Source organism: Macaca nemestrina, chromosome X, assembly GCF_043159975.1.
Source record: "Macaca nemestrina isolate mMacNem1 chromosome X, mMacNem.hap1, whole genome shotgun sequence".
Lineage (NCBI taxonomy): Eukaryota > Metazoa > Chordata > Mammalia > Primates > Cercopithecidae > Macaca > Macaca nemestrina.
In genome coordinates, this window is record NC_092145.1 from 118,737,000 (window position 1) to 118,752,614 (window position 15,615).

Genomic DNA, 15,615 nt, shown 5'->3' on the forward strand with positions numbered 1-15,615 from the left:
AGAGGTACCAGTTACTAGTCTGTAAACAAAACAATACTCCAAAATAAAGATGGTAACCCTGGGTCATGTCATTCACAGGTACATTCTGTGCTAACACCTGTAAGCAGTCAGATAATCACAACTTTAAATCATATTTTTATCGCCTGCTTTCAAATTCCTTCCTACTTTGCCTCTAGAGTTGATTTGTAGGCAAATAGTGTTTTTAGTTTGCTATATCAGCGTAGACTTAATAGCACTTAATACATACATCTTTAACTCACATTCATATTTAGAAACAAACATTTTGAGTTTGATATTCGTGGAATCTACAGTTGGAAAGGATATATAATGTATTTGTGTTTTTAATTGTGCTTTCTATTTGAGCTATTTAATTTATGCTTGAATTCAGGAAAACATAATCACAATTTTTCTAGATCATTGCTCTTATCATTTGAAATATATTTTTATGTTGTTAGTTTCATACTGTCCAATCAGTGTTCAGATTTTAGTTCTGAAATGTCAGATCCAGTGACATTTAAATTGCTTTGAAGGCTGGTCCCCCAGCAATTCTGCCTTTATTTTGAGAGTGGGTAGGTGATAAGAGACTAGACCAAGGACTTTTGGTTTACCAAATCAAAATGTGTGGCTCAAATGGAGGGGTCTAAAGAGCATCCATTTCTGCTTACAAACTTTCAGTATAACCAATGTATCACATAGCAAATGGTGAATGTGGAGATAAAAATATAATTTAGACTGGGCACGGTGGCTGACACCTGTAATCCCAGCACTTTGAGAGGCCGAGACGGTTGGATCACTTGGGGTCAGGACTTCAAGACCAGCCTGGCCAACACTGTAAAACCCCATCTCCAGGTGCTAACGTTGAATGAACTGATGGATAGGAATCACCAGTCCAAGAATCTGTTTAAAGTTCAGACTTATAATAGTGGCAAATAAAAAATCCTCATTTGTGATGGTTTGCTTCTGAAAGAAAAAAAAAAAGTCTCTACTAAAATGCAAAACATTAGCCAGGCATGGTGATGCACACCTGTAATCCCAGCTACTCAGGAGGCTGAGGCAGGAGAATCTCTTGAACCTGGGAGGTGGAGGCTACAGTGAGCCATGATCACACCACTGCACTCCAGCCTGGGCGATGGAGCGAGACTCTGTCTCAAAAAAGGAAAAATACAATTTAGTTACATGAAAGAGGCAAAATAGAAAATAAACTGGAAAGAAGAGAAAAGATCCGTTTTAATTGTGGCAAACGCCAATCTGTTTATTTCATGACTCCAGTGTCATAGGATAGAGTTAAAATCAGGCTTTTGATTAGAATAGAGAGGAATGGAAAAAGAAAAACTTAAGTTGAAAACAGAAGATATGAAAGGGTGAGTTCTAATAAAAATGGGAAACTAGAGATAAACATAAAAATGAGTATTAAAAATTTTAAGCTTTTCCTAGAAATAGAAGGCAGAACACTCTTGGAGAGGAAAAATCTGTGCAGGCATGTGATTGATGTTGTCTGGCTCAGCCTGGCCCTCCAGCACACTTGTTAAAAGCTTTCCTCATGGTTATGACTTCCCAGCACAAACCCCACAGCTGCTTCACATCCTCCCCGCCTGTGGGGCCTTCCTAACTACTTTTGGAGATGGAGGCATCTTTCCTGTGCCTCTGATCTCTTCCTTTGCAGTAAACACTGAGCCCCCCCAGCCCTGCTGTGCTTGGCTCCACACATCCAGCTTCTCATTAGAATCTTAACACTGCCCTTTCAAACTGATTTGGTAGACTCTGCAGGTACTACATCACCTGTCACTGCCCCATTTCATTGACTCTAAGGGAGTAATTTGTAGAAGTTAGCAGTCAGCCTGCAGATGGTAGGACAAAGGCAGGACCAGCACCATATTTTCTGACTCCATATCCTATAGGCTTTTCATCACTACCACTTACAAACACAGAGTGCTTCCTTTAAAAAAACAAACAAGTAAAACCTTCTCTTGACCCCACTATTTCTTTGCTACTGCCAGATTCTTCTAATATGATCGTGCTCAAACCCAGCATGGCATAATGGAAGGACTGCTGACTTTGGAATTGGGCAGGCCAGGGTTCATAAACCTACCCTTACGATAGCTGTGTGATCTTGAACACATTTCTAAGTCTCAGTTTCTCCATCCATAAAATACCTACCTCACAGGGTAGTTGGGACATCAAGTGACAGTGACTGTATTAAGTACTTAGCCCAATGAGAGGTGTGATCATTTTAATTGATTATTGCATAATTGTCTCCCGCATACTGACTTCAACCCTGACTCCTCCCCAAAAGTTGATCTTGCCCAGAATTCTCGTGACCTTTTCTGGCTGAATCTTATGGTCTTTTCTCAGCTTTCAGCCTTCTCCAGCTACTTACAGCTTAATTTCCTCTATTCTCTTGATTTTCTTAATATTATTGATTCTTCCTTTCCTTGTGGCTTCTCTTTTGTCAAATTTTCTGACTTCTTTTTCTCATTCTACCCTTATGTAAGTCAGTCTTCTAAGGTTCCATCTACGATCATTGCTCTGTGGACAAGACTAAGTTGAATTAATAAATCAGAAGGGAGATAATGTTATCTATTTTGCTTTGTGCAGTACATCCTTAGCCTTGGTTCTTCCTTACCTATCTCCCTTCTACTTTCTAATATAAAAATGTCACATTGGATTTTAGTCATCAGCAAATAGGTAAAGCCCCAGCGCTATTAGCACTGGATGGCTTTCATTATTCTATTCCATGTAGACATGGCAAGTGATTTCCATGCCCAAACTCTTTTATATGATGATGATGATGATGATGATGATGATGATGATGATGATATTAACAACTTTGTTTTCCAAATAGTATTATAGAGCTTACACAGTAGTCTTACATACATTATTTGGATTTGTTCTTCAAAGTAACATTGTGAGGTAGGTAAAGTTTGGAATTATCCAACACTTTTTTTTTTTTGAGACAGAGTTTCACTCTTGCTGCCCAGGCTGGAGTGCAGTGACACGATCTTGGCTCACTGCAACGTCTGCCTCCCGGGTTCAAGTGATTCTCCTGCCTCAGCCTCCCAAGTAGCAGGGATTACAGGCACCTGCCACCATGCCTGGCTAATATTTTGCATTTTTAGTAGAGATGGGATTTTGCCATGTTGGCCAGGCTGGTCTCAAACTCCTGACCTGAAGTGATCTATCTGTCTCGGCCTCCCAAAGTGCTGGGATTACAGGTGCGAGCCACCACACCTGACCCCAGCACATTTTATAAATGATATTTTAAAAATTCTGACTTTGACTCTAGGAGTAGTGCCTTTTCTGTTTAAACCATACTATTTTTGTTCCCTATTCCATATAACTTCCCTGATAGGTCTATAAATGCTAGATTTTAGGCTAAAGAATAGACAACATATTTTTATTTAGGGAAAACTAAGAAAAAGAGGTAAAAATCAAAACAGTAAATTGAGTTATTAGTTTATTAGCAGATCAAGGAAGAGTTACAAATTTGGAGGCTGAGATTTGATTAAAAGAGTTGGGGAAAGTATTTGTGTATTTATTTTGCTTTGGGGGAAAGTATTTATATTAAGAAATGTATACTTTTTTATTAAGAGCTCACTCTATACTGCATATAGATTTAAGCTTGCAAAAAAATATGAAAAGCTATATTGTCAAAGACTTTAAAGGGTAAAAAGTTAAGCTAAGTTTAAATGGGGGATTTCATCTCTCTAGTTAGAGAAGTATCCATGTTACCATAGATCACATCCATTCATTCATCATTCACTCTAATTGTCTTTTGTTCCTACCTAATGAAGTATGCTGTATGTTTATTTTACAGATCTAAAGCGGGAAGCCAGTATCTGTCATATGCTGAAACATCCACACATTGTAGAGTTATTGGAGACATATAGCTCAGATGGAATGCTTTACATGGTTTTCGAATTGTGAGTGTGTATTTTAATTCTTAAAGGGTAAAACTTTAAGCAATGTTGGTGTTGGATAATGCTAACACTTTTCTCTTGAAGTTTAACAGTAGTTGTGAACTTCCCTGTTCAGAAAGACCTAAAGTCACAAGACAAAAGGATTATGTCATCATAAGGTTTACAGTGGCAAAGGAAGCAAAAGCTGGGCATATTCAGTTACTCTCATGCTTTCAGCATGCTTCAGAGAAGAGACTCCAAAAGGAAATCGAGTTCAGAGGGATAGGACCGCAAAATATAAACTTCTGACCAGTAGAAGTCTTAGTGAAGAAGAGTAGGATGAAAGTGGAGGCATCCATGTAGCAAGACTCTTGGCAACTAAAAACAAGTAATGACAGACTTAGTTTCCTCTTTTGATATAATCACCGTATGGCATATAAGGGCAATTTTATAGATCACAGTGTATCTTGATTTCAGTAAGTCACTTGATATGTTTGTCACAGACTTTTTGTTGGTAAGATAGAGAATTGTGAGCTAAGGATAGTACAAGTGGATCATCCAGCTCTGGTCGGATGATTGTGTCCAAGGAGATTGTATAACGCTTTATAGGACAGCATCCTGCAGGGTTTTATCTTTGATCCCACTCTGTTCAAAATTGTAATCAGGCCGGGAGTGGTGACTCATGCCTGTAATCTCAGTGCTTTGAGAGTCTGAAGCAGGGAGGATTGCTTGAGGCCAGGAGTTCGAGACCAGCCTGGGAAACATACCAAAATCTCTCTATTTTTTTCCTTAAAAAAAAAAAAAAGTTGTGATCAGTGACTTTGATTAGGAAAGAAAAAAAACGGAAGATACTAAATATTCAAAAGATACCAAGGTCAGAGGGTATATTCATTACCTATTGCTTCATAACAAATGCCCCAAAACATAATGGCTTAAAAAAACATACATTTATTATCTCAGTCTCTGTGCATCAGGAATGTGTGTTCCAACTTAGCAGGGTCCTCTGGCTCTGGGTCTCTCACAAGGTGATAATAAAGCTGTTGGCCAGAGCTGAAGTCATTTTGACACTCCACTACAATGTGGATCTGCTTCCAAGCTCACTCACATGATTATTGGCAGTCTTGCCTTCCTCACAGGCTACTGGACTGAGGGCCACAATTCCGTAAGAGCTGTTGGCCCAAGCCTCCCTTGGTTCCTTATCCGTTGGGCCTCTCTATAGAGCAGCTTACAGCACGGCAGCTGGCTTCATCAGAGCAAGGAAGAGGATAAGTGAGAGTATGAGCAAGACAGAAGTCACAGTCTCGTAACCTAATCTCCAGAATTACACACCATCACTTCTGCAGTTAGAAATGAGTCACTAAATCCAGCCCATACACAAGGGGGATGGGATTATACCAGGGCCTGAATATCAGGAGGCGAGGATCACTGGGAGGCATTTCACAAGTTGCTCCCTACAAAGGACTAGCTAACGCATTGACTGTCTACATCAAAATTCAAAAATATTTTTACAAGTTTGTAGCAAAGGAGCTGAAACAAAGAAGGTGAAATTTAAGACCAGTTAATGTTAACTCCTTCATTCAAACATGAATAAGTGCAAGATCAGTGTGAATTTAGTTGTGATTATGTGAAAAAAGATTACATTTTAGTTGTTTGCAACAGCTTAAAAAGCCCTGAATGGAAGGTTAGGCTACATTAATTAGGAATATATAGTATTCAGAACAAAGCCATACTCCCCCGATTCACCCTGGACCATTCATAGTAAGCAGGACACTGGAATGTCTGCAGAATAGGATAACCAGAATGGAAAGGAGCCTGGAAATTGTGTCATAGAGACACAGCCTTCAAAATCTTTTCTGGCAAACCTGCTAAAATAATTTTGAGGCCAGGCGTGATGGCTCATGCCTATAATCCCAGCACCTTGGGAGGGCAAGGCAGGTGGATTGCTTGAGCTCAGGAGTTCAAGACCAGCCTGGGCAACATGGCCAAACCCTGTCTCTACAAAAAATACAAAAACTAGGTGGGTGTGGTGGCACACACCTGTAGTCCCAGTTACTTGGGAGACTGAGGTTGGAGAATCACCTGAGCCTGGGAAGTCAAGGCTTTAGTGAGCCATGATTGCACCACTGTACTCTAGTCTGGGCAACAGAACAAGACCCTGCCTCAAAACAACAACAACAACAACAAAAAAGAATTTTGAAAAACGTATGTACCCCTTCACGTATTTTTTAGGTTGATATATAAAAACTTTCGTTGTGAGAATATAATTCTCAGTATCTTGAATATTCTTTTAAATATGTTTTGTTTGTTTTTTTTTAAACAGAGTCTCACTCTGTCACCCAGGCTGGAGTGCAGTGGCGCAATCTAAGCTCACTGCAACCTCCACCTCCTGGGTTCAAGTGATTCTCCTGCCTCAGCCTCCTGAATAGCTGGGACTACAGGCATGCGCCACCATGCCCAGCTAATTTTTGTATTATTTAGTAGAGATGGGGTTTCACCAAGTTGGCCAGGCTGGTCTCAAACTCCTGACCTCGTGATCTGCCATACTTGGCCTCCCAAAGTGCTGGGATTACAGGCGGGAGCCACTGCGCCCAGCCTTAAATATATTTTCTACACAACTGTAGAATTGCCTGTTTATCTCATTCACTGTATGGAAAATGTCTGCTATGTGACCTACATGACAGTGCTAGTCCTTATTGTCAAATCAGTCAGCCAAATCAGACTCATTTTCTGTCAGGGAAAAAAAAAATCTGACTTCATTTTTCAAATAAAATTAAAGTGTTAAATGAACATCCCTGTGACACTCATCTTAGTATTGATTATGAATTCTAAAACAGCTCACCATGAATATATTGTCTGGTTCGAGTAAGGTGGCACCTCCCTTTTTTTCTCAAACTCTCTTTGTTTTGCTTTCAAGGGTCTCTCCCTCCCTCAGGGGCTGTGCATTTCCCAGCCATCTCTTTGAAGTTAGGCTTTTTGGAATGGAGGAGTAGTTTGCCTTTTGGATGGGTAACTGGAGATGTGGAGATGGGTGATTGTAGATGTGGAGGTGTAAAAGAAAAACAAGCAGACCACAGACTTGTTTACAGACAGACGAAATTATGAAAAATGAAGATATGGAAATTGATTGCCTTAAAAATATCCTACTTCATGTGGCTCCTGGAAGGACTTTGAGTATTCCCAGAGATACCCAAATCCCAGGTTGAAGACCACTGGCGTGGAAGAGCTTTTGAAAAGACTGGGTGGCTTTAGTTATCCACGAATGTATTCATTTTATTATTCTGCTAGAAGAGTCCCCAAAGCAGAAGCCCATGGATAGAACATAATCAATGTCCACAGTTATTTGAAAGATTGTCATATATAAAACTATATGCTTATTCAAGTGTAGCATCAGAGGCAGTAACTAGAATCAACAAGTGGCGGACGTCACCTCTAACTAAAGAAGACCTTTTTGATGATTAGACTTACTCCATGAATGAAGCAGGCTGTCTCACAGACTATGCAGTTTCTCACTAGAAGCACTCAAGTTGAAGCTGGATCCTTCCAAGGGGACTGAAGATAAGGTTTTAATTTTGGACTAGAGCTGGCTTCTAACATCCCTTCTAATTTTAAGATATAATTCTTTTTTTTTTTTTTTTTTGAGACAGAGTCTTGCTCTGTTGTCCAGGCTAGCGTGCAGTGGCACAATCTTGGCTCACTGCAACCTCCGTCTCCCAGCTTCACGCGATTCTCCTCCCTCAGGCACACATCACCATGCCTGGCTAATTTTTGTATTTTTAGTAGAGACAGGGTTTCACCATGTTGGCCAGACTGGTCTCGAACTCCTGACCTTAGGTGATCGGCTTGCCTAGGCCTCCCAAAGTGCTGGGATTACAGGTGTGAGCCACTGTGCCTGGCCAAGATATTATAATTCTTTTAAAATTACTTTTCTGGTTTAATTTTATTCTTTATTCAAGAAATCTATTTCTGTCTATATGTATATTTTCTGAGAAAACTAAAAGCAAGTTGGGTTTGTTTTTTGTTGTTGTTTTTGTTTTTAACCGTCTCACTGTCGCCCAGGCTGGAGTGCAGTGGCGCCATCTCGGCTCACTTCAGCCTCCACCTCCCAAGTTCAAGCGATTCTTTGCCTCAGCTTCCCATGTAGCTGGGTCTACAGGCGCATGCCACCACGCCTGGCTAATTTTTGTATTTTTTGAAGAGACAGGGTTTCATCATGTTGTCCAGGCTGGTCTCACACCCCTGGCCTCAGGTGATCCACCCTCCTCAGCCTCCCAAAGTTCTGGGATTACAGGTGTGAGCCACCACGCCCAGCCTCCTAAAAAGCAAGTTTTATATACTATATAAAGTAATGATCACAGAAAGCAAATTTTAAAAATTCACCTAAATTTCACCATGTATGCTAATTGTATCAAAGGGGACTTAGTGACAATGTAGTAGAAAAAGGATCTTTGGTTTCATAAAACCTGGGTTAGCATCCCAGCTCTGTCAGTTTTACTAATTATGTGAGGTTGGCCAAGTCTTGTAAGTTCCCTGAGCCTCAGTTTGCCTGCCTTCAGAATCTTCCTAAGATTATGAGAACTAGATGAGAAACTGTATGTGACTTCCCTTTGTAAATGGTGAAGTGCTTTATAACTGTAAAGTATTATTTCCAGTGGCTTTAACAGGATAGTTTTAGTCCCTCATTGTTGAAGTAGTCTGTATGGGATTTTATGTGACTAATTTTGTATGACTTAGTTGTGATGGAAATAATTAATGGTTGGCTGTATATCGAGATGAGACCTGCTTAAATTGAATATTTTCCAGTGACCTGATCCCGGTGTTAACCCAAATCACTAGAACATGGCCTTATGTTTTCTTTTCTTTTCTTTTCTTTTTTTTATTTTTTAACAGTGTAATTGTGGAAAATTTCAAATGAAAAGAGAGAATAGTATAATAAACCCCAGCATACTGGTCACCAAGCTTCAATAGTTATCAAAACGTTTTTCCTTTCCTATTCTGTTCTTCCTGATGTCTTTTTCTCCCCTGGAGATTTCTAAAGCACTATCATTTCACCTATAAATACTCTCGTTTGTATTTCTAACAGATAATGATTTTTTAAATGACCATATTATTACTATACCTAACAAAATCAACAATAATTCCATAATATCACGTCATGATCAGTTGATACTCAATTTTCCCTGATTGAACATGAATTTTAACTGACAGATTTCTAAATTTAGAATTGTTTTATTAGCTCTAGGGACCTGGATATAGATTATAAATTCAGTTAAAATAACTTAGTTATTTCTCAAAAGGCCCAGAAACAAAATAGAAATAGAAAATTGTTCTTTTGTATCATTGTTTTGTAAATTCACCTCAACAATTGACCTTACCTAGTTTTTTGCATCCTCCTTATCTCCTGGGTTTCAAACAAACCAAAAATATCAATTACTGTAAGATTTAAAGTCATGTGGATCAAAAAGCAAAGCCAATGCACTTGTGTATAGTTCCACCTACTGGCTAGGTGAGAGATTGCTTCTATAGCTTCAGTGTAGACTAAGCTACTCCAATTACTTCCATGTTTCTGGCAATAGATGTAATTGCCCCTGGTATTTAGGGGCTCATTGCTCAGGTTATGGGTTATCTGGATCCTTTTTACAGTTTTTGTAACATGACACCCATACAGTGTAGACAATGAAAGTCAAAAAATAAAATAAAATTAGGTCAGTTAGTTTTGTTGTTTGTTGGCTACTTAGAAACAGCATTTATCATTTTGGTGGAGAAAAGGCTAGACAAAACAATATATTTGGATTATCAGTGAGTTTCTTAATGTGGTGTCCATATCTGTCTTTGCCACAGACTACGTATAACCAACACTCCTTTTTTTCTTCCTAAACTGAAGTCACGAAATTATATGGCCCAAGAATGTTGTTTATCATGTTAGAAAATGTCTAGTTGATGGCTGGGCTCAGTAGCTTACGCCTATAATCCCAGCAGTTTGAGAGGCCGAGGCAGGAGGATCTCTTGAGCTCAGGGATTTGAGACCAGCCTGGGCAATATAGTGAGACCTCGTCTTTACAAAAAAATTTTAAAAATTAGCCAAGCATGGTGGCACACACCTGTAGTCCCAGCTACTTGGGAGGCTGAGGTGGGAGAATTACTTGAGCCAGGGAGGCAGAAGCTGCAGTGGACCAAAATCATGCCAGTGTATTCCAGTGTGGGCAATAAAGTGAGACCCTGTCTCAAAAATAATAAGCCAGACTTGGTGGCTTGCACCTGTAATTCCAGCACTTTGGGAGGCTGAGGCGGGCAGATCACTTGAGGTCAGGAGCTTGAGACCAGCCACCCCGTCTCTACTAAAAATACAAAAATTAGCCAGGTGTGGTGGCACACACCTGTAATCCCAGCTACTTGGAAGACTGAGGCAGGAGAATCGCTTGAACCCAGAAGACAGAGGTTGCAGTGAGCCAACATAATGCCACTGCACTCCAGCCTGGGTGACAGAGCAAGACTCTGTCTCTAAAAATAATAATAATAGGCCGGGCGCGGTGGCTCAAGCCTGTAATCCCAGCACTTTGGGAGGCCGAGACGGGCGGATCACGAGGTCGGGAGATCGAGACCATCCTGGCTAACACGGTGAAACCCCGTCTCTACTAAAAAAAATACAAAAAACTAGCCGGGCGCGGTGGCGGGCGCCTATAGTCCCAGCTACTCGGGAGGCTGAGGCAGGAGAATGGCGTGAACCCAGGAGGCGGAGCTTGCAGTGAGCTGAGATCCGGCCACTGCACTCCAGCCTGGGCGGCAGAGCAAGACTCCGTCTCAAAAAAAAAAAAAAAAAAAAAAAAAAAAAAAATTATAATAATAATAATAATAATAGTTCATATCTACTTAATCACAAATGGTTTATAAGTTTAAAGCATGCTTAAGTACAGAGACTCACAAAACCAGAATTTTAGATATGGAAAAGATTAGATTAGTAAATTTCAAATTTTAGGTTAGAAAATCCGGTATAAAACTTGTTAAACAAACAGGTACCCAGGTCCCACCCCTAGACATTCACTTTTGCAGATATGAGTTCTGATGGGGCAGGTCAAGAGATGATTGACCTTTAAAATAGGGGAATACAAGGTAAAGGCTATATCGTCATTGTCCCAACACACACAGTAGTTTTGTAGGCATTTGCATATGTTTGCACATCCATTACTTCGGGATTACACTTAAATTTGAACCTGTCTGTAGCAATTTGCTGAAATGTATTTTAAATACAGATTCAGTTTTGAAGACAGGCTGAGTTGGGTTATCCCCACAAATTAAATATTTATTTCTAAGAAACACATTTGGGCTTGTCTTTAGTAGTGTCTAGTACTTGAGTTAAGCTGTAAATCCTAAATTGGCTGGCCAAGGAATTTTAATTACCTTATTACAGAGTGATTACATATACCACAGGGAGACTTTTACAGTAATTAAATATGGATTTAAAACACATCTGACATGAAAACAATAGTTTGTATCTTTTAAAATAATATTAGCAGTTTGTTTTTGTAGCTCACAAAGGCGATAAACTGAAAGCTCTTTTTACATTTAATTTAATTTTATTTTGTTTTATTTTTGGTCTGGTATTTATGCCTAGGGAAAGGAGCGTTTGTGAAATTTATTTATACTGATAGAGTGGAACTGATTACTACTTACCAGCAAACTTGCTGCTTAAGGGAAAATATGTTTGTCTCATACCAAGCAATAAATATCTGTACTGTAACATTTTAATCTATTTGAAGATTTGTACATATTTTCATAGCTAGTCTTATATAATAATCTATTTTGATTTTTCTTTTTATGTGTAATGATATAAATTGCTATTTGTTCTTTCAGCAAAGTAAACATTTCTTTTGACTCACAGTATCAAAATGTTTAGTTGATTTTAGTTTTACAAACTATGTGTCAGGGATCCCCAAGACTACTCCCAGGCTTGATGATTCACTAAGAAAACTCAGAGGACTCAGCATATAGTCCTATTCACAGCTATGGTTTGTTATAGCTAAAGGATATAAAGAGAAATCAGCAAAAGGAAAAGATACATTAGTTGAAGTCCAGGGGAAACCAGGCACAAGCTTTCAAGGGTCCTCTCCCAGCAATGAGTTGTGACAACACGTGTGAAATGGTGCCAACTAGGGAAGCTTATTAGAGACTCAGTGCCCTGGGTTTTTATTGGGGGCTGGTCACATAGGCATCTTCCACTTGGCACTTAACCAAATTCCAGACTCCCAGAAAGAAAGCAGGTGTTCAGCATAAATCATATTGTTAGCACAAACAATTTAGACACAGTGAGTCACTCTTTTCAGTTAGGAATGTAGGGGACCCTCCTGAAATCCAAGTTCCCAGATACGCCTCTCAAGGGCCAACCTTAGTAGACCTTTCAAGCCTTTCACGAGATAGTAGTTTAGGCCTGCTGTGTTAACTCTTCTGCACAAACTAAAATAGAGATAAATAGAAGAAGCGTTTTAAAAGAGTTGATATAAACTCCTGGATCTGCAAACAAAATATAATTGCCTGTAAAGATAATGACAGGGTTTGGCATTTTGGGTTTTTTTTTTTCTTTCATTTTAACTGTAAATACAGTATCATTTTTACATCTGTTAAAAAATTTTAGGTGGTCAGATATTTGTATAAAACAAATCCTGGATTGGGATGTTACAGTGTAGAACAGATTTTAAGCTTTGAATGTTATATTAGAAGATAGACTGTATTCAGATGCTACTGTCTTAGAAATACATTTGAAATTGTCACTCTGATAACTTTTCGTCTATGAAAACTAATCTTCCAGCCACTAAAATAATTTTGAATAAATTTGGGTACATATAAAATATGAAGAAAATTCAGTTAATTTTCTGTTATTTAGAAGAAGTATAGTTTGTTCATTTAAAAATAAAAATATTGGCTGGGCATGGTGGCTCACGCCTGTCATCCCAGCACTTTGGGAGGCCAGGGTGGGCGGATCACTTGAGGTCAGAAGTTCGAGACCAGCCTGGTCAACATGGTGAAACCCCATCTCTACTAAAAATATAAAAGTTAGCGGGCACCTGTAATCCCAGCTACTCGGGAGGCTGAGGCAGGAGAATCACTTGAACCTGGGAGACGGAGGTTGCAGTGAGCCGAGATCACACCCCTGCACTCCAGCCTGGTTGATAGAATGAGACTCAGTCTCAAAAAAAAAAAAAAAAATTCTTAGTGTACAACCTTTGCCATATACATAACTTGTAAAAATTTAGAAATTACAGAAAATTTTGACAAAAAGTAAATAATGTCATAATTTTGTTATAAAAATTGTGACAAAAATAAATGTCATTCACAAACATTTTGGACCATTTCCTTTTATTGGAAGCATTTTGCTATACCATTAAATATTTTTTGGATACAGTATTTTAATGACTTCATTAAGACATCTAAATGTGTGTATGTGCCATGTTTAATTTAATAATTTCCCTATAGTTGAACATTAACATTGTTTTTCCCTATTAGAAATAATGTTATAATTAATATCTTGTACATAATTACTTGTTCATGCCCCTTGATTGCTTTGTTTCCTCAGAATACATTTCTGAAAGTAGAATAACTGGGTAAAAGAGTATATGAATATATACAAATACATACATCATACTTAGATTTAACCTTTTTCTCTATACAATGCATCACATTTTGAAAAATACATTCACATAAATATACAACTTAAAGAATTATTGTAGAAGTGAACAACCATGTAACTACAACCCAAGTCAAGAGATTTTAAAACTGCCAGTACCTCAACAGCCCCTGAATTCCCCTTTCTCATCATAATCCCCTTCTTCTCTCAGAAATAACTAATCTGTACTTCACTTCTGTGCTTTTATGTCCCTAGCATCAAAATAGGAATTCTCAAATAATAAAGTTCAGTGTTGTCTGCTAAAATCTTTTTTTTTTTTTTGAGACGGTATCTTGCTGTGTCATCTAGGCTGGAGTGCAATGCTATATCAGCTCACTGCAACCTCCACCTCCTGGGTTCAAGCAATTCTCGTGCCTCAGCCTCCCGACTAGCTGGGACTACAGGCACGCACCACCACGCCCGGCTGATTTTTGTATTTTTAGTAGAGACAGGGTTTCACCATGTTGGCTAGGCTGGTCTCAAACTCCTGACCTCAAGTGATCCACCTGCCTCGGCCTCCCAAAGTGCTGGGATTACAGGCATGAGCCACCACACCCAGCCTAAAATCTTTATTTGAATGGAATCCTACAGTATATACTCTATTTTTGGTCTCTGAGATTCATCTGGTTGCTTTGTGCAGCTGTTCCTTTATTTTATTGCTATGTAGTATTGCAGTGAACAAACTTGCACTATTTATTCATTTTAATGTTAATGAGTATTTGGGTGATTCCCAGATTTGACTGTTTTGTAGAGCAGATCCTTCCACGTTGTTCTTCTTCAGCCATGTTTTAAGGGATGTACTTGTCTGCATTTCTCATATACATTTTAGAATGAGGTTGTCAATTTCCACCAAAACAAAAAAACTATTGAGATTTTTGTCTTGAATTACTGTATCAAATCTTGATAGCAATTTGAGAATAATTGACATGTTTACAGTGTTGAATCATCCAATTCATGAGCATAGTGTCTGTCTTCCCATTTATTTAGCTCTTTGAGTTATCACAATAAAGTTTTATATTTTCCTCTGTAGAGGTTGTGTACATGTGTATTAGATTTATGTGTTGTCAGATTTATTCTTAGATATTTTGTCTTTAGGGTAAGTCGGTTTCTCTAACTCTCCCTTCTCTTTCCCTTTCCTTGTACTAACTTTGTATTTGTGTTCCTTTCTATTCATCAGGCTTAATTAATTCCAACAATTAATCTGTAGAATCATTTGGATTTTCTCCATACATAATCATATCATCTGTGTATAAAGAGGATTTTGTTTGCCCTTTACAATTTTTTTACCTCTTTTCTTGCCTTTATTACAATGGATAAAACATTCAGGGCAATGGTGATGGCAGTTATCTTTGCTTATGTCTGATCTTAGAGTTTGCTAAGCATGAATGGATCATGAATTTTATCAAATGCTTTTTTTCTGCATATGCAGTCATGCATCCTATAATGATATTTCAGTCAACAACAGACCGCATATACATGGGTGCTCTGTAAGAGTATAATGGAGCCGAAAAATTCCTATCGACTAGTGATATCATAGCTGTCATAACATTATAGCTCAGCACATCACTCACATATTTGTGGTGATGCTGCTGTGAACAAACCTGTGCTAGCAGTCATATAAATGTATAACACATACAATTATATACAGCACACAATACTTGATAATGATAATAAACAACTATGTTATTAGTTTATGTATTTACTATACTTTTATTGTTAGTTTAGAGTATGCTGCTACTTTTTTTTTTTTTTAAGTTAACTGTAAAACATCCTCAGGCAGGTCCTTCAGGAGGCATTCCAAAAGAAGGCATTGTCATTATAAGAGATGATAGCTTCATATGTGTTATTGTCCCTGAAGACCTTCCAGTGGGACAAGATGTGGAAGTGCAAGACAGTGATATTGATGATCTTGACCCTGTGTAGGCCTAGGCTAATGTGTGTGCTTTTGTTTTTTAACAAAAAAGTATAAAAAATAAAATAAAAAATTTCAAAAATAGAAAAAGCTTATAGAATAAGGATATAAAGAAAGAAAATACTTTTGTACAGCTGTGTACAATGTGTTTT

The 15,615-nt window shown here is 38.4% G+C and overlaps 1 protein-coding gene across 14 annotated transcripts in view; it reads left to right on the forward strand.

Annotated features, from left to right (window-relative positions):
- Nucleotides 1-15,615, forward strand: part of LOC105463230 (calcium/calmodulin dependent serine protein kinase) — a 412,561-nt gene that overhangs the window by 137,615 nt on the left and 259,331 nt on the right. For all 14 annotated transcript variants that reach the window (XM_011710276.3, XM_071088415.1, XM_071088417.1 and 11 more), the window contains exon 3: nt 3,815-3,920. In XM_011710276.3, the coding sequence (XP_011708578.1) occupies nt 3,815-3,920 (106 nt within the window). The remainder of the gene's footprint in view (nt 1-3,814; nt 3,921-15,615) is intronic.